The sequence below is a fragment of the Perna viridis genome, chromosome 1 (genome assembly GCF_037379345.1).
Source record: "Perna viridis isolate PV_CMFRI_1.1 ecotype Kerala chromosome 1, ASM3737934v1, whole genome shotgun sequence".
NCBI classification, from domain to species: Eukaryota; Metazoa; Mollusca; class Bivalvia; order Mytilida; family Mytilidae; genus Perna; species Perna viridis.
Window position 1 is genome coordinate 67527173 of NC_142445.1, and position 27994 is coordinate 67555166.

Consider the following 27994-nt stretch of genomic DNA (forward strand, 5'->3'; position numbering starts at 1 on the left):
ATAACTCATACTTTAAAGCAGAATATATAAACAAATCTCCATACAATTTATATGAATGATATAAATATTTGAAGTCTTGGATCCATAAAAAGGCATCATCCTGACAATCGTGCAGTAGATAACGCGTGTTGTCGTCTGATAGTTATTGGGACAGGTAGCTGATTCACGTGAGTGGATTTAAACATTCTGCCTTTAACATCGAGAGTATCCAATGGGAACATTGAACTGGAGTCTATATTTGTATTCTTTTCTGAAAACTGGTTCCAAATACAAAAAGGTTAAATTGGAAGACCTGCAGGACTAGTTTTCCTGGTTTAGAATGAGCGGAGATCAACACCGACTCAATGATGCAGAAGACTCAAGGTAAGGGGCTCTATAGAGCAGCAGGCTTGATTAAACTTACTACACGTGTTTGCCAGTACTGTGCACGTAGAACCGAAAATCCGAAAATAATGCATGTGAAAGGATTTAAACTTATTCATGATTTAGTGTAACGTACTATTACTTTACGTATTAGGTAAGTGTCTATAGTTTGATATATTTCATTGTACTTCTATGTACTGTTGGAGACATCGTCCAATCAGTGATTTAGCATCACTTGTTACCGTAGTAACAGTTTTTTTCAAGGGGTATATCGCGTTACCATTCAGATATGTTTTCATATTATTATAGTCAAATAGTGAATATTTTGTTTAAAGATGATATAAACAATAACTGCCAATAGATAAATATTAAAACAATTAATCATAGATTGTAGCATTTATAGAAGAATGACGCATTTCGAAATGTATATCAATATTTCATATCATAAAATAATAATTGAAATCTACAACATGTAAAGTTATGTAATATTTCTAATTAGCCATGTTTTGAATGAATTTAAAAGATACAACGATGATATGTTGTTGAATTTAAATTAGATCAGAGAGAAATTTACATTCTAATTGTTTCATCTAAGTCATAAAATTTTCTGTCAAAGGTGACAAGTTTTATGTCTAAGCTGTTGTAAACCTCCTAAAGATGACAGATGGTTGTAGTTATATATGCACAAACCTCGGAAGCTACAGATTAAGCTAACACTGAGATAATATGTGTCACTGTTCCAGAGCAAGCTTTGCATTAGGCTCATTGATTTGTCCGCTCCTCTTAATTAGGTAAAAAAAGAAAAAAAGTATTCGCAAGCCACATAGAAATTCTCATTTTTGCGTGCTAAAATATGCGCGATGTATTTTGGTTGTGAATTATCGTGAACAAGTTCAGAACAAACGTACCTGAGGTTAGGGGTACCCCCCCCCCCCATTTGGGATGCTACTTCTCATATGGTGGTGTTTTAATACCCATCGATAAAGTTTTGAAAGTGTTAAATCTTTCTGTCATTTTTATTAGAAGTCGGGATAGTTATTGTATATGAAGGAATACATTTATTTTCAATTCTAAAAGATGGAGACTTTGGACTAGAGTGTTTAACTTGGATTTGTAACTTATAATTACGAAATGAAACATACTTATTTTTATGGAGTTGCTCAAAATCACATTTGAACAATATTTTACACCATAAAAACTCTTCATTTCCTTAATGGATTAAAATCCACTATACGAGGGACAGTACTTCAATTTTTGGTTACCCCTAATCTTAACCTTTTTGGATGAAGTCTAGGAATTATAAAACTTAGAAAGGCTAGTAAAATACATTGTCGTCGATCCATGACATTTCAATTAAAATACCATCAATATTTTGTCAATTAAAATGTACAAACACAGAGGGTCCATGTACTTTCAAAAGAGACATTAAATAAGTGACAAGTCTCTGATGTTATCGGTCAACCCTGGGGTATTCCGAACGATAGTTTACGGTAGTGTGTTTTCATCCAATTTCCCACGGCTGTAATTTGTTCTTGTGTCTGAAATACTGCCGTTTAAGTACCTAATTTTAATGAGTAGGTCACGATAATTCACGGGTAGATGAAACCTTTGACCCGCTGCCGCTGCAGGTGGCTTATTTAAAAGGTGTTTGCTCATTTCTTTCACAATTTCCCCTTCCATTTCAGTTTTAATTTGAACTTGAGCTGATAAATGGGTGATTATTGGTTGTATGACTGCAGTGGGGTCAAGGAAATAATTTTCTTTTCAATGAAGTTTCCGTTTGACCACCGATCGTCTCTGTATTATACCCCCTGGTTGATCTTAGGTTTTAGCAACACCACACTATTCAACGAAATGAATTATTACATCGATAAATAAACACTTTTGAAACTTTGTTTTGGGGAATCTAAATCATGTAATGCAAGTAATAATATGGATATGATGGAGTTAAAGAAAGAATAACTACGGGTTCGGTGTAGAAAAGACAACATATAACATCTATATGTATGCTTTCTATTTACGAATATATGAGTTATTCTGGGCAATTTTTGTTAATGATTTCTTCTAATTTCTTATTATACTAATGAAAAGTTTAGAAAATAGGAAGAAAACATCGTTATATGGATTCGATGAAATGATCATTTAATTGTAAACCAATGAATGTTAAACCAGAAGACAGATTGCTATGAATGCTTATTGCAAGGGACTAAAACAGAAAAGGGGTTGTAGGTAGACCTTGCATGTTGTTTACTTGGGACTACACAGAAGAGGGATTATAGATGATCCGGATACTGCTGAATGTTTGGGACTATATAGAGAAGAAATTTCAAATGGATCAAATAATTAGTCTTGCTGGTTACAAATGGCATAACAAAGGAGGAAATATGAATGGACCACAGCCATGACAAAGTTCTAGGCATATTTCCCATATTTTGATACATTGTTTTTCATCCACGTTTGGTAATATAAGGTTCAGTGAAATCTATTTGAGATGTACAGTTTGTTTAAATCATGCAATATTAAAAGTATATAGTTAAACGATAAAACGATAAAAGACAAAAAATAATTGTTTTCATTTTAAAAACAATTCAGAAAGGTGTTTATGTTCAACTAACAGATAGAATTTGTATTTTTTTTCTGTGTGTGCAATCTCACTTTGTTTAGCTTTTTTTTTTGCTATGTTGGGTATAATACTAAGTATACAAATCACAAAAACTTCACAGCTGTAAGTTGGGGAAAAAGCAAAATGTAGTATAATTTAGTACATACCATTGAATGAATTCACAGCTGTGTAGCATGACTGATTCTCTTAACAAATTATTAGTTGGGGAAAGAGTGGACGCGTCGCTCCGAAACTCTGTCGGTCAAATAACAGGTGTTGCGCTACAGAACTGTTGACTGTTATTGATGACTTTATATAATTTCTGCAAGAGACAACTGAAAACCAAATGGATTCACAATTTAGATCTAGGCATTCACGAGAAGCACTGAGTTGCATTCGTCACGATTTTATTGTGTTCTTGTTCCAACCGATGTATGACGCGTAATAAATTTTGTAAACACGGGTACTAGCATTCATACACCAAGCAAGAGTGCTCTAGTGGGTTATACATGTATGGTCAAAACAACTCAGAAAATGTTGCAGGTGATTTAGGTGGTAAATAATAAATCATCTGAACTGACAGTGGATAAATGGGCTTTCCGAAACGATTTTATTATACATAGTTACATGATACATTATCACAAAAACAGATAGGATTTTAACTATACCATGGCTTCAGGCCATTAAAGGTCTAGACTTCATTTCAGTTTCGAAATGAACAACCCAGCGAGTATAGATTAAATCGGGAGTTTGTCAAAAATGTAATGAAAAATATATCTTTTCTGTAGTGAAAATGTTAAGTCTAATTTTACGGTAGTAATTATGCGACATTTTGTGCTTGTTCGTATCAACCACTGAAACAATTGTGTGGGAAAATGCAGTTAGGATCTGCTTTTTTGTCATTAATATAAATATAGTGTTAAAAAATAGATGGCAAATATTGCTAGCCAAATCTGTTCTCGCAAGCCAGAACTTTTTACTACATTATTATATGCCACAAACCAACCAAGGAGAGGTGATTAATTTCAGTAGTTTGAAATAAAACTGACACCAGCAGTGCCGGCATGTGATGTGCTTGTTCGTATCAACCACTGAAACAATTGTGTGGGAAAATGCAGTTAGGATCTGCTTTTTTTGTCATTAATATAAATAAAGTGTTAAAAAATAGATGGCAAATATTGTTAAGCGAAATGTGTTCTCGCAAGCCAGAACTTTTCACTACATTATTATATGCCTCAAACCAACCAAGGAGAGGTGATTGCTTTCACTAGTTTGAAATAAAGTTGACACCAGCAGTGCCGGCATATGATGTGGCCTCTGTAGTTTGTATCCATATCCGTCGTTTTAACACAAACTTATTAAAACAAGTGCCAACACATTCAGACGAAAAATGTCGAAAATCTATTGCAAAAAGTCGGGACACCATTCCAATTATCAATGTTATTAGTAATCGATTAATATAACGATCCCTGTAGCAATTCACGAATCTGAAATCGATAGGAAAATTATCATGACTAACCATCCTTGACTCATTAATGCCAAAAAGTCGGTCGCTGCATCCTGATTACATTTTTTTATTTCGAAATAAATCACGGATCGGTATCAAAGATATCTGTAATTGTAATCATTATTTAAACTCTTTCTTATATGGGCTAAATATTTTACCTCTGGGGCTGCAAAAGATTCCGAGAAATGACGACAGAGGAAATTTATTCAAAATAGTAGAAATATCGAAGTTCCTTTGACAAAACAATTCAGGAAAACGAATAAAAAGACCAATTCACAACTCATACGCTATGCCAGAGCTTGCCGAAACTACGTAGACTTTTTGTATCGCGTTAGAAGTCTAACAAATAGGCTTCTGGAACAGGGTTATGTTGCTACAAGATTGAAGTCATCACTACAGAAGTTTTATGGTCGTCATCATGAACTCGTGGATCGTTATGATGTATCCATCAGCACCATGAAAACTGATTTATTCAACGTTTGTCTACCCCGGGCTTGACTTTTTATGAGCAACTCGGCGGGTGTTTCTAGAAAAACAGAGGACGCTTACCCTACCGGTGCACCTGGTCCATGCTCCCAGTTTTTAGTGGAGTCCGAGTTGCTCATTTACTTTTGTGACTTTGTATGTATGATTTTAGTTACTTTATGTTCTTTGTTGTGTGTGTCTGTTTTCCATGTCCGGTCTTTGTCCCTGGATTACATTCTTTTGATTACCGCTGTAACCTTGGTTCCCTTGATTACTCTTTCACACTACACAAATAACCTAAAACACAGGAAGGAGCAGCAGAAACCTTATTAAAACCGGAAATGAACTCATCTGCTCCATGAGGGTTCTTGCAAGATACACGCCGTGCTGGTCGTTAAACGTCAGGTCCGGTGAACGTGTCATTTGTCGTATTGGAAACGGACACATGTCGATCAACCAGGCCATTGTGATGACCATTGACCTTAGGGAGCGAGAACCTTAATTTATGAACAATATAACCCTGTTGAGGTGGGTCTATATGGTTGCTGAGTCTAGAAATCGGCATGAATGATGAGTTTACAAATGTCGCGTTTGTCATATTTTACTTGATATTGTTCATTGTATACAAATTTTGAGTGGAAGGTGAAGACACGAGGCGGATTAAAGAGTTTCTGTAGTGTCATCTTTTATAATCAATAGGTGATACTTATAACGCATACATAAATATATCCTACTTGTTAATAACGACTGTATATATCTTCTAATGCTTCTACTTTGGATAGTCAACAAGACGAGAATTACTGAGTTATATATAGCGAAAGCTAAAATAAAAGGACTGCAGGTACAGTTCAAAGGGAAGGCGTGATAGCGTAAGCCCAACATAAAAGGACATGGGCCATTTTCCAAAGGCATCAGACCACAAGTAGGACTTATTTCAAAAATTGTTCATATGCCAGAAATTTTCTTTGAATATGTAGGAAAAAACTTATTGTTCCCAAAAATGCAAATTAGTGATAATAGTGTAAAAAATGCAACAAAAGCACTTTAGCAGCATATCATATAGTGTTCATGGCCCAATTAACTTTACAGTCGTCCCGGTGTTTTCCGATCAGCTAAATATAATATTAAGTGTAAGAGTTTGTAAGATTCAGACAAAATGGAAAACAATCAGAAACATGCATGTCAAAACCTCACCGATCTGACATCGTAATATCACTCAAGGATACCTTCTCTATTTGAAAATAACACTATATAATCACAGCATCACTGGCTTTGCTTAGACAATTTTCAATAAAACCTTGGAAAAATGAGGTTATCTGCCCTTGAAATGTTCATTTTCAGTGTATTTCAATAGTCCAGCATGATATAGGAAATCTCGTCTGTTTTCCTTGATTCTGGTGGTGCAAATAGTCAAAGTACACTCTCAAAAGGATGGATTTTTTTCTTACCATGTTTCACTTACTGCCTGATGCTTACAGGGACTAACATTTAATTCATGAGGTATTTGGATGCATAATTTTAGCATTGTTTCGTGAGTATTTTTCAATGAACAAAAGACCGGGAAAGTTGGCCAATATATATTTGTATGAAACCTTAATTTTTCTTTTTTTCGTTAGTTCTTTTATTCTTTTTTTTATCCTACACCCAGCCTGGAATACTGGATCCACCCCTTAACTGCAATTTGTCGAATTATGTTCCTTTTGCTAACAAGTGTTCAGGGTGAAGACGAATATTAACTTAAAGTTAACCTGACCGAGTTTTAACGACATATGGAGCATTAATAGGGAATGCACCGAAGACGGTTTTACGGAATGCACTGAATCGAGCTCACCCTCCTTAAAATGTATCAGACGAGGGAATTCACGATATGTATGTACGAAGTGGGATTGTGTAATAGGTAGGCTTGAAATTAGTATCATAACATTTAATAAACTTTTTAGAGATGTTTAAACATACTCGACTCCACTTATTACCTAGTTCATGAGTACGCATGTTGGGATACTCATAGTAATTTATATATATATATATATTTGAAAAACGTCTCAGAATGTGACGACTCTATTCGCTACACTGCTCCATCGGATCAAATTGATACAAGGAAGATATGTAAACGTATAGAAAGGTCTGAAAAATTCCCAACGATGTTAGAACTGTCAAATTTGCGATGAAAATTTTTGGTCGTTCCCTCCGCGGGACTCGAACTCGTACCGATGTGACATCTATGGCAACACCGCCTGCATAAAGTCCATCGCCCTAGACCACTCGGCCAGCTAGGCTATATGTAAATATATATATATTTTTGTATATAATTTTAAGCAAATGGGGTCAATGAATGATTCACGACTCCGGGGTGCATTCGATTTGTGAAAAGTAGATAATGTACAAATTGTATGTAAATTGTACTCCATTTAACAATTTTCTGCCTTGAACTGTATTCATGCATGCAGTACCTAAGTTAATATTATGAGGAAATTATTCGTAAAAATTTGTTCCAACGTCAAAAGGCAGAAGATATTTTTATCGTTTAAAGCTGCATTAAAATACTTTGACGGACATATATTGCCATTAAATATATTATGCTCTTTGACAAATGATCACTGAAGTTCGAAATGGGTTTTAAACATTTTTATATCTTGTGATAGATTTAAACAGGGGAGTGCTTCCAGTGCATATTGGATTAAGTTTTCAATTATAATTCATGGCTATTCAGTTTCTTAAGAGTATGTGTTAAACTTTGTGATGAATATATTTTGTAAGATTTTCAGACAACAACCTAAAGTAGACTCCCATTAATTCAAATTTGTGGGCATATGTGGGGACATTTCCAAAGAATAAGATATTATACAAATATTGAAATACAAACATTATTTCTAAAGCATATTTAAACTCGATAAAAGATTCAGTGAATTGTTTGTTAACTAAATTAAAAGACAGATACTTCTTTCTGAAACGATTGTGGTCACGACTAACATTGAAGTTAACAAACAGAATTCATAAGAAGTTGAGTACACGGAAAATTCACATATGGCTGTCAAGGGACAAGTTGGCTTAAGCCAAGTTGGTTTTAAAGTTTATAATGCACAAGTTGAAATAAATTGCAAGCATGAATGCTTTTTTATTAGTTGTCAGGAGGTAGATTTGTTTTGAAAAAAATGTACTACTTAGTGACGGATGGATCCAGATTTCTTCAAAGAAGAAAGCAAGCAACATTATTTTTTTCAGAAATCCCCATGAGGGCCACAATCAATTCTTTGTAAATGAAACATTAACGGGAGGGCTTAAACCGGTCTTTGAAGTTTGAATGTTCACAAGGTATGGTTATGCTCATGAGATGAAAAATTTTGTGCAGACTCTCACGAATAGGAAAAATATAAATTTTAAGGTTCATGTATCAACTTTTATTGTTGATGAAAAATCGTTTAAGTCTATGGTTAAATCTTATGTTGCGAAAATGTAGACACTTTGTTTCCTTGTAAAACCTGCTGTTTTTTTTGGGGATAAAATAAAGCAATGAGAATATTCCCAGCTTATTCAAGGTCGGATTAAGAAATTTATAGGGGAGTGTTCCTGGCCACTATTAGCTCTCGCTCTCTATAACTGCACTAAATTAACAAAATATTTTCTGAATAGGGGTTCTTACTTCGGAACCTCCCACTGGATCCGCCATTAATACTCCCCTGTCTCCTCTGTAAGTACTAGAATATTTCATCAGTGTTTCAGATTAGGTAACACTTTATGACATTGCATACATGGCACGAGATATATATGGCAAGCCAAAGAGGACAAAAATGAGCATTTTCTAATATTAAAAAATGATTGTTTTAATATTACAAATTCATTTTCAAATATTACAAATTAGATTTCTCATACCACAAAACACTTTTTTAATATTAAAAATTCAAATGAATTTCTAATATTAAAAATTATTTTTGAATATTAGAAAATGGATTTGTCGTATTCAATGACAATTTTTTAATATTAGAAAATCATTTTGTAATATTAAAAAATGCGACTGATTTTCTAATATTACAAATTCATTTTCTAATATTAAAAATTCAATTTGTAATATTACAAAATGTGTGATATTTTATAATATTACTAAATCAGGAATTTGTAATATTAGAAAATGAATTTGTAATATTAGAAAATATAAGTGTTTTCTAATATTAAAAAATGATTTTTTAATATTACAAATTCATTTTCTAATATTACAAATTAGATTTCTAATATCACAAAACACTTTTCTAATATTAAAAATTCAATTGAATTTCTAACATTAAAAACGGTTTTTTGATATAAGAAATTGGTTTTCTAATATTAGAAAATGGATTTGTCGTATTCAATTGCGATTTTTTAATATTAGATAATCATTTTGTAATATTAAAAAATGTGACTGATTTTACAATATTGCAAAGGGATTTTTTAATATTAAAAACTCATTTTCTAATATTAAAAATTCATTTTCTAATATTACAAAATATATTTCATAATATTACTAAATCAGGAATTTGTAATGTTAGAAAATGAATTTGTAATATTACAAAATGAATTTCTAATATTAAAAATCTTTTCTAACATTAAAAAATGATTTTGTAATATTAAAAATTCATTTTCTAATATTACAAAATATTGATTTTTGTCCACTTTGGCTTGCTATAGATATAAGAAATTTCACATTTGCTCGGATCAGTATCGTCTCAATCTACCTGATTCATTGTTGAGTTGACAACCAGGAGAAAACATACACCTTGTTATTGACCTAATTGTATGTGGGTGCTTTTAAATGTTTATAGATCATAATTTTCAGTGGTCGGTTTTTGTTCTTCAAAAAGATTGTATAACTCTTGTTATTATGACACATGGGTTCGAATGGGTTTTTAAATGCTTTTGTACCGAGTAACAATACAATTGTAGGCCACTGGAGTACGAGTAACATTGCCATACTGTGACGACGTAAGCAGTCGTGACCAATATTGGTCAGAGTTGTTGGCTTAAAAATGGATTTCGAGTTATATTTAAAGAAATTAATTATAGGTTGTATTTAAATTAAAAATGTGTCACTTAACTGACCAGTTACTGTATCCTACTCGGACGGGTTAACATGTTTACAGAGAGGTGAATGACACCCGACTCGTATGAACCGTATATATCTTGTCAGGAGTTCGTGCTTCTGTACCATCTTCACCTTGGCCGTAACCTGAAGCAGAAAGAAAAGATTAGTCATGAATTAGGGTCCAGAGACAACATTGACATAGTCCGAAATACTTTATATTGATGCCCTTCCTCTATATTGTTCATCATAGACACATTATATTTGTCCCATCTGATTCTCAAAACTTCGTCAACTCTATTTTATCTTACAAAATTCAAAGCTAACTAATCTAAATAACAACTTGTTGACTGTGACAAGATGACATTAGTAAAAATAAAACGATTTCTTTTTTTTTAATTTCAATTTTTTTGGCAAACTGCAGGGAAGTGATGCATTGTTTAAGTCAACATTTATTATGCTTTCTATCATATCGTCAAATGTAACTTTGAAGGTTTAGGATTTATTATTCAGTGTTATAATCATTCATAGCTACATGTGGCAGATCTTCTTTTTTTTTCAAAAGGGAATTTTTTAATTTAAAAACATGAATTTATGAAATCTTGCAACATAAGTTTTAGTTAGGATAGGTGGCGACAATTATGAAAGATAAGACTCCCTGCACGTTCACGAAGATTCGATTTTTAAATTTGGATTATTTCAAAACCATGTGTACAAATTTATACTGTGTGTTTAAATGAGACAGACTGTGACCAATAAGCGGTGTGACGGGGAAGCCGGCTATAGAAAACCAATGGAGCGCTTCGAGATAATTATGTGGAATAAACACACGTGAAGGAAACCGAACATAAATAAGATTCTCCCAATCATCAAATCTACTACCTTTTATGAAAGTGCTTCTTATTTATTTGTGTAGATTAAACCAATGATTTTGACTCATTCAAGAGATCCACCCTAGTGTAACATAACAAATTTGAACTATAACCACATGGAATAAGCATGTTAAAATGACCGCTGCTAAAACACTTCTCAAACTTTGGTAAGGTTACTTGTTAAACAGCTTAATATTACATTTTTGTTTATAATATTGCATTCGACTATAATATTAAATATTTAGATGTCTTATCACATGTCATGTGCATCTGGTTTAGTGTGTCTTCCATTGTACAGTAAACAGTCCGAAGAAATTCTGTACATATTATAATGCTTATGTGATCTATTACAAACTTTTTCTTTCTTTTTAAGTGAGGAACTCAAAGCCGGACTTGCAGAGAACAACAACGTGCCAGAGAAGAAGGGACACATTGATCAAGATGGCCCACCAGACGATATACGGGCATTTTTTGGCCACCCTTTGGCTGCAGCAACAACATCTAGTAGTGGTGAAGACACCCAAGCATCGGCTGCTGCCCTTTTACATGAATACATTAACTTACCCGCCTTAGACAAAAGTGGAATGAAAATAGGAGAAAAACTTCATTTTCTTCAGGAACTAATCAGGTAAGATTTTGTATTAGTTCCATAAATTCTCCTGTACTCACACTCCCATACTTCAAATGTAAGATATTTGATGGTCTTATAAACCAGATTGACAACATAAGGCAAAGTAACGTCAGAGTGAATCTTTGATGCCCCATGGTAATTATTTTGGTCTAATGTGCATCTGGTAGGGTTAAAGCAAAGTACACGTCTACTAGTTCTTCCAGTTGTTTTTATTAAGAAATTGACACAATTCAACGGACCTTGTGTTCCAGACTGTTTATACACTAACATGGGTTTTGTATGCATGGTATGGTATAAGTATTACAAACATAGCAGATCTACGGGCCATATTTTACAAAGAGCTTTGAAAACAAATGTAGTGTAAGAAATTTTGTACATTTAAAAGGAAGTTGTTAGATTGTGACATTGTGACAACACTATTGATTAACCGAAATGAATACATTTAAAATAGGGGAGCTTTTAGCCTTTACCTTGAATGAGCTAAATTTTGATTTTCAGTTTTTTTTAATTGTGGGACTGAAAAGACATCCACACATCAATAACATCTCTTCATGAAGGATCCATTTTCAATATTTGTTTTTTTTATAGCATGTTAATCGGTATATATTGTACTTTGAAAAAAATTGTAAGTCGACCAATTAAGAAAGTCTTTAAGTATCAGAGAGAAAGTGATACATGAGTATCAAACACTCATAAAGTTCACTATTATTTCAAATTCAGAAGCAGTTACAGGTCACATAAACAGTCTTAATTTATCAATCGGCCCTTGTAAGGTATATAAGAATTTGTCACTTTGCAAGAGTTATCGTTTTCTGTTTGGTTGATTTAAGAGGTAGATGTATGGCATTTGGAGCAAAACTTCCAAGCAGTAATGTGTCACTGCCAGTTAAATACTTTTTCGATCTCACAAGTGATGAATTATAGGTCAAGAAATGTTTCTACATTTTTGTACAAAAGAATACGCTTTGTACAACAGATGATTTTTTTTCTGAATATTTTGAATACTGTATTGATGCACCTTAATTTGTCTGTTATTTTTTTCTTTAATCTTCCTAATCTTACGTAATACTAAACAAATCTCCCACACAGTCCTTGGTTAAATAAGTAAGTTTAAATATACCAAACATAAGATCTTTCCTATCATGCAAATCTTCTTAACAATACACAATGAAATCACGCATTGATTAAATCACACTGTTGAACAACTCGAACCTTTATTGGTGGATTTGTCTCCTGATTACCTTAACGCATTGAAACCATCGTCTGTTATTACCATATTTCGCTAATTTCATTTCTCTACAAATGGGAAAATAGAGGAAGAAAATTACGCTGTCGAGATTTACTAAACATTTTATGCTGTAAAACATGGTCTAAGTTTAAGCTATGAATAATAATAACAATTTTATGCTGGTGCATTGACGAAACGACTGCAACATTCCCCCTGGTTTAGAAGTGGATGGTTCACTTTTCTATTTAACTCCTAAACCTATATTTGATACAGTAGATTATCCGTCGTATCTTCCCTGTCCACAGTGACTGTGAAACTTTGCTCAAGACCGGAAAGAAATACAATTACTTGCCCATATGCGACATCTTTTTCACTTTTTTTTAAATTTTGAATTGATCTTACTGATATCCCTTCCTTCCATAACAACATATATATCAAAAAGTGGGGTTTCTTCTCTCTGTGTCCCCTCTTTCAATCCGTTTGACCATACTCATGGCCTTTACATGTATCTTTCTGTTGCTTTTATTTTCATTCGAGTAGACCTTAACTAGCTGCAGCGTCACCAAAAACGCTATTAATTGAAGAATGCACATAAAATACTGGCTTTACATTTTTAACTTGAACAGCTTGATCTTGAAATCCAATGTTGCATGGAAATAAAATATCATGTACAGTATTCAATTGAAAGATGACAAAGCATGTATATGATTTATAAAGAATTCATTTATCATTCTAATGTGGACTTCGAAGTTGTTTTTAAAAGCTTGTGTAGTAATGCAAGACATTCATTTCAGGCGGACTCAATTTACGAGCCATATTTAAGTTTGACACTAAAGTATATTCACCAGCATAACTTAACTTATTAGGTGGTACTTTGTCAAATTTCCTATAGTTATTACTGATCAAGGTGATCCTAAAAAATTCCACTCATTAAAAAATATGAAGCTATCCCTTAATGTTATTTTGAAGTTGAACTAATGTCCAGAATCTTCAATTCCTCAATAATATTCATGTGATCGAGGTGTGTTCTATCAATCTCAACATACCAAGTATTCCTCAATACACTTATTATACCCCACGCAACGAAGTTGCGAAGGGTGTAATGTTTTTGACCCGTCCGTCCGTCAGTCCATCTGCAGTTTTCCGTTTTTTTTTTCTAAACGCTTGCAGATATTGACATGATTTTTAGTTTTAAGTTGACTATGATAAGTTACAGGTCAAGTTTAACTTTCGTTCCGCTCCGATGATTTTTATGGAAATTACGGGCCTTGAACTTAACAAAATTCACAGAAATAACAGTTTTCCGGACTTTTTTTCTAAACGCTTGCAGAAATTGACATGACTTTTGATATATAAGTTCACCATGATAAATTATAGGTCAAGTTTGTTTCGTTTTGCTGTGATGATTTTTACTGAAATTACGGGCGCTTTCCGGACTTTTTTCTAAATGCTTGCAGATATTGACATGATTTTTGGTACATAAATTCACCATGATAAGTTACGTTTTGCAAAACCCTAAGTGTTGCCGCAACTTTCTTGGTACCATTGTAAAGCTGAGACATTGGGCTACTTGATGATACATACATACGTCTCTTTTCTTCGTTCTGTAGAAAGGAGTAGTTCGAAGACTCAAAAAATTTAAAAAAATATTTTTTACCTCAACGAGGTATAAAAAGTAGCCAAAATGTACAGAAATGCTTCAATCAATTTTTTAGCGACAAAATATTCTTAAATGGGAGGTATAAGGGTAATTGAAAATCATATTTTGGTTGATGAGTGGGGGGTGCACGGGGGAATGTTATCTCAGCCCACGTACTATTAACGTTAGTGTGATTTGATCTCGGTGTCAGACTCGTGTGTGTAAATCATGGTTATTCTGAAAGACATTGTATTATACGAACCCTGTCTGTCCGTTGGTTGCTCTGTCTACCCCCTGTTGTAGCAAATCATTTTAAAGATATCCTTTTGATTTAAATGTAAGACGGTACTACTTTGAGACGACGTGCATGTGGCATATAGCGCTAGTTGAGTTTTAAAAAGAATGTTATTCAACATTTAATCTATTCGGGTGGGTGTCAGTTTCGAAGATAAAAATGTTCTTTGTTAAAAGTGAGCCTTTTTTTACTTTACAAGATATTAAATGAATGAGATTTTCACCGATGAGGCGTTCACATCATGAATAGTTCTAGATGTTGAACTTGAAAACTAGTAGATGAAGTATTTTGCTCTAGTGGTCTTTAGGTCGTAGTAATCATTTGAATAAAGAAGGCAACATGAAACATTGTCCCAGCGGTTTCTCATATTACTGTACGCCATGAAAACGATTCTTTCTATCAAAAGTCAACCTATATAGGCGATTGTGTCGGGAGAAATCGACAGTTTAGTAGTTGCTTTCAAGTAATGGTACTGAGTAAATAATTTCGATAACTTTTCTTATAGTAGTAGGATTCAATTAGTGTGGAAACAGTCCGAAAATAAAAGTTTGACAACTACATAAGTCTACAATATCAACTAATCTACTATTACAAGTGTGTGAGTGGGTTATACCATGTCGTGCCATTTACCAATTTAAGGATACCATTGTAATGTTTTAAAATATGGACCCCTTGTCGCAGTGAAACATCTTTTGAATGTAAAAATAAATTAAGATTTAATTAATCATCATCTTAAAGATAGAACCCTGTGTTTTTTTAGTGTCAGTCACATAAGTAGCACCTTTTAACAAATATACTTTGTGATTAAAACTTTGTTTGTAAATGTATTTTATAACGTCAGATACCATTATTTACAGTGTTCTGTCGTGATAGTATCTTCAATAAAACCGTTAACTGTAAAAATAAAACATTAACTTTAAAAGTTCATTGAAAGCCCACTGTGTGGAGAATTTTTAAAAGATATATATCGAGTGGTGTAATTTTGGCGAATTCTCTGAATTTGTTCTCTTCCTGAAAGATTTCTGAAATAATTCGTTTTTTTTTCACTTCATATTTTGGAGGACCGTTAAATGATTATCACTTGTTAATGGAGATACGTGTTCAAATATAAAAAAATTTCCAATTTTCCTCACACTTTATTTCAAGAATTTTTCACAGATGACTACATTATCCACAGCATGGTCAAAATGTTTCCTGTTTTGTTATATAAGAGACCCGCTTCCTAAGTATTTTAAAATAACTTGAAAAAAAAATACAATGTATTATGCGCAAATATTTTTGAATTAACAATAACTGAAAATTTGTTTCTCCAAGAAGTTTTATATACATAAGTATTCGATATTTCTACTGCATTACCCGTCTCATTCACCATGTAATATAGAACATCAATTAAACATTAAATACTGACCACTTATATTCAGTTTATTGTCCGAATTAAATATGGAATACTGAACACTCATATTCAGTTTATTGTCCGAATTAAATATGGAATACTGAACACTTATATTCAGTTTATTGTCCGAATTAAATATGGAATACTGAACACTCATATTCAGTTTATTGTCCGAATTTAATAAGGAATACTGAACACTTATATTCAGTTTATTGTCCGAATTAAATATGGAATACTGAACACTCATATTCAGTTTATTGTCAGAATTAAATATGGAATACTGAACACTTATATTCAGTGTATTGTACTTGATGTACAAGTTACCAAACAAATTCATAACTCGATATAGCAACAATACTGGTTATAATCATATTAATATTGGGATATTGTTATCCACTTCTTACATTGTTTTACATGGGCAAACTTTTTCTCTGTTTCTCTTCTGTTTTGTGAATACTTTACATGGGCAAACTTTATCTCTGTTTCTCTTCTGTTTTGTGAATACTGTACATGGGCAAACTTTATCTCTGTTTTTACATGAGTGAACTTTATCTGTTTCTCTTCTGTTTTGTGAATACTTTACATGGATGAACTTTGTTTCTCTTCTGTTTTGTGAATACTATTGACAAGACAATGAACATCGACTTGCAGGAATCTGTAAGAATCAGGGAAAATAAAAAATGAATCTGAAAAAACCACACGAATTTGACTGTGTGGGGTCCATTGGAGATGACAGTTAGTTTGTCTTACAAGTGTCAGGGGATGCTGAAAAGGCGAGTTAAGTTACAATAGAATGACAAAGGAACCCTTTGATGTCATTTTGTATAATTTTAACCGCGAATCAAGATTTTGAGTAAGATTTCTAGGAAAGATTGTGTGTGTTTTTTGTCTCATTATGATTCGCTCACTGCTTGATTCTTTGGTACAGGATACTGGGTGTTACCTGTTTTAATACATTTTTCTCAATTTTAAAGTTTTTCATGTCAATTATTTTTAGCATAGATGGCATTGAGTGTGAATTCGTGAAACGTCTCAGGTGTGGGAGGCGCTGGTATCACATGTCGTAGGAATTGTTAGCCTGAAATAAACTGTCAATAAAGGTGTTTTTTTTTCTTCTTAATTTTAATGTCCTTTACACGTCCTTTAATGTAAGTGGTTTCGTCGATGAGAAAAAGTGGGCGTTGCAAAAACTATTTTAAAGTTTTTTTATCATGTAGTTTGAAAGTACTAAAATAGAACTATGCCTATTTAAACCCCTATCTTTCAAGGCCGGTTAAGCACCAATTGAAGTTTTACACAAATGCTATTTTCCTAACCTGGACAGGTTGATAGATGAAAACGATTGGAATCAATAGTATATATTTACTTTCAATTAAAAATTTCTCAGCTTCATTGATTTTCGAAATAAAACAGTGTATCTAATATGGTCGCAACAATCTGGATGAACGTGCAAGTGAGATAGCGTGACGGTCCAATATAAATGTCGTCATTTTTTTGTCGCTCTTCTGTCACTGATAGTATTGAAATTCAATATTTTCCTTACTGATTTAAATGGAGAATAATAGAGGCATTAATAAAGTGAAGTATTCGGTAAAAAGCCATTAAATAATGAACTATGATTCTTGTTCCCTTTCTCGTAGTGTTTTCTCGGGCGTAACCAGTTACGGAGAGAGAACGATACGTTAAATATTTCCGCTTGGTTGTTCTGTTGGCTGGGAGGATACATCTGATTATAAACACATTTCAAATGAATATTAAATAAATACCTATAGATAGATCACTGTGATGGATTGTTCATATTGAAATGTACAAATTTTTTTAGTGCATAAAAATATAATTATATACGTTAATTGCATTTTCAAGCCGACATTCTTTTATGTGAAATAGACGAAAGGAATACTTTTTTATTCTCAGGGACAAAAAGGAAGATTTGCAGGACAGCGATGATCCGGCCGATTATATGACAGTCTTGCAAACTGAAGTTGATAAATTCTTTAACATGCAAGAGGAGCAGGCCAAAGCAAAAACAGACGAAAATGTTCCTAGCGGACAGGTATGTAAAATATAATTAATGTTCCTAGCGAACAGATATGTAAATTATAATTAATGTCAATTGATGATAATTTGCTAATTGTTTTTCAATATGATAATCGCATTAGTCGTTCAGTCGATACCTTCAAGTCAGACAAAACTTACATGTTTATAACCTCAATATTATCAGATTTAAGACAATAAAGATGTAACATATAAGTTCAGGTTAATTTGGCCTGGAGATGACAGTAATTAGATACAATATGTCACTTAGAATGTTATCACATGCATCTGACATTGATCTACTAATATACACATAATTTACTTTTTGAAGATTTTAATTATAATTGCAAATTTACATGGAGGATATATGTTGACATGTCATTGTTTTATCATTGTATTTTAATGCTAGTTTTTACATGTAATAATCAACTTAAGATTATCCAAAGGCCATTCTAGTTTAGCTCTATGCAATACACAAATATTTCTGTAATGAAAAGGACACTTCCAAAAGCACTTCTAAACGAAATCTGTTATAAATTTCTAATATCTTGTTTCTAGGGTTGTATTTGTAATTGATCAATATATGGGGGAGGACAGTACAATACACTTTTTAAATTTCTTTGACTATATTAACATATATGTTTTCCTATGTTTGCCTTTTTAATTATTAATGGAACGAGGGAACCGGGGTATTTTTAGATTTGAGTGTTTTTACATAATCTCTCATGTGCTGTACATTATTTCTGCCATTATACAGAACTCACAATTTGTATACAAGTCAGATCATCTTTAAAATGTTATGCGTCATGAAGCACTAATTGAAAGTATTTCCATCCTCCATTGAATTTATGTGTTTGAAGGTTAACCCAGATGCACATTCCTTTTCAATTGAATTTATTTAAAGTCATATTTAGAAAATCTTGGGCCTATTAAGTTCATTCTATTGATTACCTAATGTACATACCTAATAATCAAGATTTGCAATGCAGAATTTTGACACAGTAATCTTTGAGAGAGGATATTTTGTTGTTGTAAAGAAGTGTAAAAACACTGACATTTTAAACCCGTAGAGGTCACGGGTGACTGTGTTATTACTGAAAAATAGTAAATGTTTTATTATTTAGTCAGTGTTAGCCTTTAACTATCGACCTTAAGGCTACAACTTCCTTCGTGGTGTGGCCCACTATCCACGAATCTGTACCATACTGGTTAATGTATCTTTCGTTCGTGCCTCTTTTTACTCCAAATGAAATTAGAAACGGTTGAGATCCCATGGATAACACACACATTTACCCTATAAATTGCTTCACTTCTCCTCGTATGTTCTCGGCAAAGATATATATCTTTTGTTTGGTTATTTACGTTAAATAATTTTGGCTAAAAGTTTAAAACGTTCAATAATTGCAAACAGTAAGTTGACGCCAGTCTCATCGCCTACTGCTAGATCAGTTACCCCACTAGTAATGTTTAAGATCATGCGATGGGAACTAAAACGAAGACTTTCATGTAGAAATGGTGATATTTCGAGTCTCTTAACTTGTTTTAAAGTAACAATGAATCACATCAGTATATTATATAAAATGTATAATTTTTGTAATTTTGAGTAACACCTATTTTCAGGAGACTGACAAAACTCAGGGTGTAATCCAGAAGGACACTATCGAGAAAAAAGTAGAAAACGACATTGTCTTTGCATCTACGAAGGACTTAGTATCCTCGGGTGCTTCTCATCATGATTCGGTCGCATACAACACCTCAATGGTGCAATCTACCATTGGTACTACCCCATCAGATATCATTAATTGTGACAAAATTCTACCAAATTATAGTGAATCTATCAAACTTCGAACCAGTGCTACACGACAGATTCAAAATGATTTACAAGGACACATTTTTGAAAATGGGCCAACAAAAACGATTGTTAAAGCACTTTCAGAAAAACTATTGAAAAATAAAGCAAATTTACAAAATGTACGAGGCGTGACAATGCCTGGGGGTAGTGCAGTATCATTGACTAATGAGAGTAACGGTATATCAACCAGTGCAATCAACCGTGAAAATAGTGCTTCTGACTCGACAGAAAAATCCGAGGAGTTCCAAAATGTCTCGACGACTACTTTAACCCTGCCAAGTACGGAATCGACAGTCACAACCTCGTTGACTTCTCAAGATACCACAACGATGTCTTATCGTTTAGCAACACAGACTGTTCTTGAAGTAGACCCTGCAACACTTCACCACACAGTTGGTCAAAGTAATTGCTTTTCAGACATGGTCCTTCCAAATATGCACCATTTAGCTAGTCTGCAATCTAACTGTGTTTCGGATCTTCAGAATTCTACACCGATGCGACAAAATCCGTATCCCGTTACAACGAACAGTTTCTACAATCAAAATGGTAGTTTTATATATTCACCAGTTTCAACATCGATAGAGAACCAGATTCCCGATAGAGACATGATGTTGGAGCGATTTATTCAACAGCAACAGTTTTATCAAGAACAACCTCCCCAACAGGCGCCACCTACACAGATGTACCCCTGTGCAATAACAGGAAAAGAGAATTATACAATGAAGTCTCCCGATAGCGGTTACCACGAACCATGCCTGTCGCCAATAGAGCAACAGAATGCATTGGTAAGACATACATGTATATCTTCAGAGGGTTTTATAATTCGTTTTGTTTGAATTTCTTCTTACGGTACAGTCATTTTATTCCGAAGTCAATGGAAACAGTAAATGAACTATTTTTGAAAAATCTGATTTGAAAAGCAAAATAATTATTTTCGTTTTCACTCTTGTAAAAACTAACAGTAAAACTGCTACCTATTTAACAAGATAGATTTTATCTTAATACTAATAATTATTTGTAATGGACTTGTTATTAGGAAATTTGACGAGTAGATGCCTATCTATTAGATTTTTTATAATCCAAAATTAATATAATTGTATTTATTCGATTCCACGGCGTAGATAAAGCTGATATGGTTTGTTTAATTAATTTTACCCAAGGCAAGGCAAGATTAACGCTTTGAATAAAGAAAAATCGTGTTGTGTACTTATTTTGTTGCAACGAGTTAATTTCTAACGTTTCATAGCTATCCACAAAGAGTCTCTCACATTTTTATAAATCTCAGCATTAGAATAATTTATACAAAATACCGTGTGGTGAGTGGTAGAAGTCTTAATTGTTTGTTGCTTGACTTTTGATGGACGCCTCTCTCATTGGCGATCATACAACATCTCCTATTTTGGATATTTAGTTTTTTGTTCATGTTTTTACGTGTCAATTAGAGGAACAAAATATCCTCTTATATGACTAACAGGTACATGTAATTCACCATATAAAGTTTTTATATGCCAATCACGTACATGTGATTCACCATATGAAGTATCCTTTTTTTTTCTTTCCAACTTTGCAATATTGTTTGGGGTGATGAATGAAATTAAGTTTCTGTATATAACATTTATTGAATATTGATTTATAAAAGGTGGTGTACAAAGATGAAAACAACTATCAAGATACCCCAGTGGCACCACAGAAATCTTCAAAGAGACGGAAATCTGCTCCAACACCGACGATGTACAACAAACAACGATGGGCATCCGATAAACTAACAGCATTCCATCCCACCATTCCAAAACTGTAAGTTGTCGAATTTACCATCTATCACTCAGACAATAAATTTTACCATTCCAAAACTGTAAGTTGTCCAATTAACCATCTGTCTCTCTGACAATAAATTCTACCTTTCCAAAACTGTAAGTTACTGTCAAGGCTATATACTATCTTTAAAGGCTGTAAGTTCACCGAACAGTAGTTTTGCACTTTACATTCCCAGCCATTAAAAACGTATGTTACTAGTACATGTATATGTTTTAAAACCAAAAATTTCAAAAATGGTCGTACAAATCTTTGGAAGTTTTTAAAACATTTGATTTATTTGTTACAATTATTTGAGTACATCAGAAAACATTTGTTGCCTTTAGAATTTAAGTAAGATGTTATAAAATCCTTGAACTCAAACGACATTTTAAAGAATGGTTATATTAAAAAATAAATATTTATATTTCAGTGAAGTAAATCCAACAGGTTATAGTTACTACTTAGAAACCCCGATCTCAACCTCAGTCAGAATAGACGAGGACAGGATAACATATGTAAATAAAGGTGAGAAGAAAACTTAATAGTAGATATACATTCATTGATCTCTAACCTATCGTTTTGTCAACCTATGATTCATGTGATTTTACATGATTTACAGTAACCTCAGAATAGAAGAAGGAATTCAACAGTTGTCTATATCACCTAGATGAAGGAGTTCAACAGTTGTCTATGTCATTAAACAGATTTAAAGTTTTCAATTAAAACAGAAGTTCCGACGTTTTCTCTTTTAATATGGTATTAAAACATGGATTTGATTAAATTTCCAGGTCAATATTACCCTCTGACGTTAGAGTTCGCTGCTGATAGAATTCCCCCTCACCAGATGGTCAAAGTAAGTACAAGATAGATCTGATACTACAATAATGTTGCAGATTTCCTTGTTCAATATAAAAGTCTCTGTATAAATATAAATTTTAATAATTTTAGTTTTAAGTATTTTGCGTCTGTAATAGGGAAGTCAACCGGTTTAGTTTAGTTTAAACATATTTTATTTGCGTAATTATGCAAAAGGGATTAGACACAAGTTAGACAAACTTAATAAGTCTTCTCCCATATACAGTGTGTAACAATACATATTGAAAGCATGCAAAAAACAATACAATAAATATATAAACATAATATTGACATGATATAACTAGCAAATATTGTGGTGATGTGATGATGTATGTGGTTGTTATAAATATACTTACAGTATCAATGATACTGATTATACAATATGGAACATCTTAGATCATTTTATATTATTATATACATGACTAAAAATTATTGCATTTTGCTCATCGGTAAGAGCCGGGTGACCACACGTTAAGGTATTTAAATTTACTCGACAATTTTCCGGTAACCAATTCAATTTAGATTAATAAGGAGTCTGTTTCTAATATCAGAATAGTGAGGACATTCAAAGAAAAAATGATTTGAATCTTCAATGCTAGCACCACATCGGCAGGATGGATCAGTTATAATGTTAACTCTCGAGAGATCATAATTTAAAAAAGGAGATCCGAACATCGTATTTGTGTTAAAATAATGTTTAATTTACGATTTCCAAACACGAAATATTTAGGAACTCTGTTTGCTGGATTTGATTTACTCCTCTTTAATTCATTTTTAAATTTACTCCATAACCGTATAGTTGATGGCAAAAACGAGTCTTGTGTCAAAGACAGTCGACAAAAAGGATGTAATAAAAACCGGTTTATAACACACCTATAGCAAAGAAAACCGGTGTTGTACAGACGACTTGTTATAAGGTGTATTTTATCCTATTTCAGTCAGTGATCATGGTTGTATTTAGAGATGACAAATCTTTAGAAGATGAGAGGAAGGCTTGGGAATTCTGGCATTCTCGACAACATAGTTATAAACAGAGGGTTATTGATATTGGTATGTAAGATGTTGGTTAAGATAACTTGCAAGTAAATAGTTTAGTCTCTTTATAAAGTATTTTAAACAACAATTTTTTTACTATTATATGTAGATTATATTTTTGTAATACTACGAGTAACCACTGGTTTGGTGAAGATTTTGGTAGTATGCGTGCTGTATTTTTGTCTATAGTCTGTCAATAGTCTGATATCTGTTTTGTAGACACTAAAGATAGCCAGGGTGTTCAAGCAAGCAATATAAACGAAATTGCATTTAATGCTGTAGCAGTCAAATGGAACCCTAAAGATTCCAATGTTAAGGTGACTATTTAAATAATTCTCCAAACCGATTTTTTACGTCATTTGGAAAATAGTTTTTTTCAGTTGTTTGTTGTTAAACTTAAAAATGCCAAACGTATAGTATATATATAGACCCAGTAACCAAGAAGAAATATTTTCTTTGCTATGTTTGTCATTTGTATTTTCCCAGCATGGAAATACCATTTGACTTAATGGAAAAGTCTATTCAGAATGGATTAGAAATAATGCATGCATAAGGAGCCATTTATAACTTTGTGCTATAGGATACCAATAAATAACTCGCTGATTGATTTTTCTGCCATAACATGCGAAACGTTTTGATGTTTTACAGGTAAATGTAGCAGTCCATTGTCTCAGCACCGATTTCAGCAATCAAAAGGGAGTCAAGGTGTGTGTAGCTTTACACTTGTTAATCAGTATTCAATCTCCTGTCTTTATTTCTTGGTGGGGATGTGAGGAAAATTGTTTAATCAATTTATTGCCTCAGGTTGTTGTGATTTGAATTTCATGAACACATTGAAGTGTAAAATCGATTTGATACCTGACTCAAGTATCATGCTAAAGTCTTGTTATGATTTTGTCATACAATTTCTCCTGCTCGTTAAGGCAAATTAATGAATAAATTTATAACTGAATTTATTTTCTTTTATACCATTCAGCTCAGTGCTGCCTTTCATTGATGAGATTGACATCTTCAAAAATTTATTTTATTGGCAAGACGAAGATCCTTAGTCAAATATATTTACAACCACCAAAGGTAATATCCATACATGTACTGGTGGTTAATCACAGGTTCAATATTGATGTCATAGTCCTCTTTTGTCTGACTTAACCTTCAGAAACCAACAATTTATCTTAACTCATTTTTTAACTTGTATTATTTGTTGTCAAAGCACTTGATTTTAATGGGAAGCCTTAATTTGTTTTTCTAGGGTTTACCCCTCCATATCCAGATTGATACATTTGAGAACCAGAAAGATGTTTATCCAGTTCACAGAGGATATTGTCAAATCAAGGTTTTCTGTGATAAGGTGGGTACTTCAAATTGATTTGTCAAAAACAACAGAATTAATTGTATATCAGGATACCTGCCAAAGACATACTTTTTTATTTGGTGACTGATTGATAATATTCTGGATAGTCTTACACGTTCCATGAAGAATAGAATTATATTTATAAATTAAAATAGTTAATGTTGCTTGAATATTATGAAGCATCAATAATAAGTAAAAGTATCTTTTTAATAGGGTGCTGAAAGAAAGACCAGAGATGAAGAAAAAAGGAGAAGTGTCCGAACTAAGGATGGCCAAGAAACAACCAAAAGTATGTTGGTGAAACTTCTGCACTCAAACCATTATACATTTACTGTTTTAAAGGTTGATTTATCTAACAGAGACAAGTTGTTGTAGTAAATTAGTTTTTTTTCTGAATAGTTCTGAAATGGTTACAATAATGTATATTTTCTGAAAAAAGAAAATTACTGCGGAAATCATTGATAATTCAAAGTGTTTAATATATATATTATATTTGAACAGGGAAACGACATGATGAGGATCTACATTGGCCACCATGTGAAAGATCAGCTTTCTATAGCATGGCTGATACAAAAACATTCCCTGTCTTGTTTACACCCGTTCAGGATCAAGATGATTCTAACAAGGTAGATCTTCATAGTTAAGATATTTAATTACATATACATACATGTCTTACGTCCATTCTAACATACTGATCATTTCCCTTCAGTTTAATTAATGATATTTAAATTAAACAGCAACTTGAACCCATAGAGTCTGAAAAAGCTTTTAAAGGACACGAACTCTTCAACTCTTTAGCATATAACCCTTGAACAACGTATAAGTTAATATAAATGATAAATGGATATTGGAAATAAACACTCCTGTATTTTGTTTCAGGCAAGCACAAGCCCTCTAAGTATCAATGGAGTTACTGATGATGATGGCAACTCGAGGTCAGTTTGATAATTTTATTTTGTATTCAATCTGAACAATTTAAATTGCAAATCATGTTTAAAAGCCTTTCTTGGAACTCCCCGAGAAACACTTATACAGAATACTGAAATATGTAATATTACTATGATTGGTATTTTGTCTTTGTATTTTTGAGCTTAAGTCTGTTTTCGTTATAGAAGATAAGCCAGTTATATCTTCATTTTTTATTCCTTGAAGCTGACAATGTAATTATTGTTGATATTCTTTTTTTCAGTCTGGCTAGTGCAGAAGGTTTTGAAGACTTATTAGGTCCACCGTCAAAGAGGAGTAGAACTGATGCATTTTATAATGAACTTCCTAAAGGTATATTTTTTAAAGTACTTCATATTTGTTGGAGAAGCTAGACAGTATTGTGAAAATTCTTAGGAGCGCTGCTAATAAGCCTAAGACTGTTTCATTTCTATCATTTCAGCCCATTCATTGATTGTTCTGAAGCATCTTTCTTACAAATTTGATTATTGATTTTTTTTCTATTTACAGTGTTACTATATGTTAGAGAGCAACATGAAACAGTATATACAGCACTGATGCTACGCATGCCGACACTCCAGGGCCTCCTACATGCTGTTAGTATAGTTAACTTTTCTACAAATAAACTCTTAATACTGTTACTGACTTATATTGTAACCTGTCTATGTTTTTTTTCTACGTAATTTGATTTCGTTTTTAAAGCTAGTTACTTCTAAAAATAATTCTTTTAAGTGGAATACATTCTGAATTTATTTATTAATTTTGTTCTCTTATTTGTTTGATTTCAGGTGGAAGAAAAGTACAAAATACCAGCCATCAAAGTTAAAAGTACTTACAAACGATCTAAGAAAGGGTAAGAATCTAAGTCTTTCATATTATGTTAAAGTGTAGATTAGCTGTGTCATTTTGTAAAAAAAAAGATCTTAATTGTTTTTTTTGCCTTATGTAGGTTGGATGTAGAGTGGTAGCACTTTAAATTCAAAAAAAAAAAAATAAAACATGCTAAGACTGTTAAAACTAATATTAAAACGATGTTTCTATTACAGAATCCTGGTTCGGATGGATGACAACATTGTTCGTCACTACTCTCATGAATCAACGTTTGTTATAGAACTGAACATCGTCAGTGAGGACAAAGACTATGAAATCATACTATCAGAACTGGAGGTGTAACCATAGTAACATGTTCCAAACAGTCAGTGCTGAATCATTCATTTACATTCGGGACGTTGATTGGTGGGTTGTCTTGGCCATTCGGGTGCGTTGGTTAGGTGGTGCTACAACCATACTTAACATTGCGACATGACATTCCTTTGACATATTGTGACATATCATGACATAGTATATGGCATATCATAACATACTGCTGAAAGCAGCGATCTCAATCTAGTCCTTTCTATGTATCCATGTGTGAGTGTTGATACTTCATTAAAATGATTTATAAATGTGGTCCAAACCGAATTTATAACATTGTGATTGTTGATCAGTATCATTTCGGTTTAAGGAGGAACAGCAACATTGTTTTTAATTAAGGATTAATTTTGGATATTATTTCCTATAGTAATAATTGATTAAATGTGAAAACGGGCATTATTTAGTAAAGAGTTCTGAAATAAGACGAAAATCATTCTGCTAATAAAGCATCTCGTTAATTAGATAAGCTGTAACATACACAAAAAGTCTTTTCCCCTAGTCTTTAACGGTATTGATATTATTTCATGACTTGAGAAAGGCATTTTCTCAGATTACATGTTGATTATTGAGTGACCCCTCTGTCCCTATTGTTTACAGTAGATTTATACCAAAGTTGATGTTTGTTTTTTGTTTGTTATTGTTTGTGTACAGATAATGTGTACAGATATTTTCTATTTTTTCATTACAAATCTTGTAAAGGTAGCTTGTCTCAAATACATTGTACATTTCAATACATGTTCATGTTCATTTATTAATAAGCAATATTTTGATACAATGGTCAGTAGAATTTATTTTCTTGACCAATATATATATATATTCATAACAGGGTATGCGATTTATGAATCAAAATTGAAGTAAATTTATTTAATATTTCCTTTGTTGTGTTTTT

The 27994-nt window shown here is 32.7% G+C and overlaps 1 protein-coding gene across 2 annotated transcripts; it reads left to right on the top strand.

Moving 5' to 3' along the window:
* On the top strand, positions 1-27959 carry LOC148630071 (uncharacterized). Of its 2 annotated transcripts, none has more exons than XM_088560521.1 (18): positions 1-363; positions 11233-11487; positions 17960-18098; positions 19700-20716; positions 21571-21725; positions 22156-22250; positions 22514-22578; positions 23519-23630; positions 23835-23932; positions 24264-24320; positions 24865-24963; positions 25180-25255; positions 25468-25592; positions 25846-25901; positions 26156-26244; positions 26422-26507; positions 26700-26764; positions 26958-27959. In XM_088560521.1, exons 1-18 carry the CDS (start codon positions 320-322, stop codon positions 27082-27084), a joined length of 2760 nt encoding a protein of 919 aa, XP_088416647.1. In that variant the 5' UTR covers positions 1-319; the 3' UTR covers positions 27085-27959. The 2 variants fall into 2 exon arrangements, with proteins under 2 accessions (XP_088416647.1, XP_088416655.1); XM_088560529.1 differs by lacking the exon at positions 1-363 and adding an exon at positions 10833-11026.
* The last annotated feature ends 35 nt before the right edge of the window (positions 27960-27994 follow it).

Bases quoted from the DNA above. Each gene is read 5' to 3' on its own strand.
- LOC148630071 (XM_088560521.1), top strand. From the start codon at position 320: ATGAGCGGAGATCAACACCGACTCAATGATGCAGAAGACTCAAG. The intron at 22,251-22,513 runs GTGAGAAGAAAA...TTAAATTTCCAG, and splicing joins GATAACATATGTAAATAAAG to GTCAATATTACCCTCTGACG. The intron at 22,579-23,518 runs GTAAGTACAAGA...ATCCTATTTCAG, and splicing joins CCCCTCACCAGATGGTCAAA to TCAGTGATCATGGTTGTATT.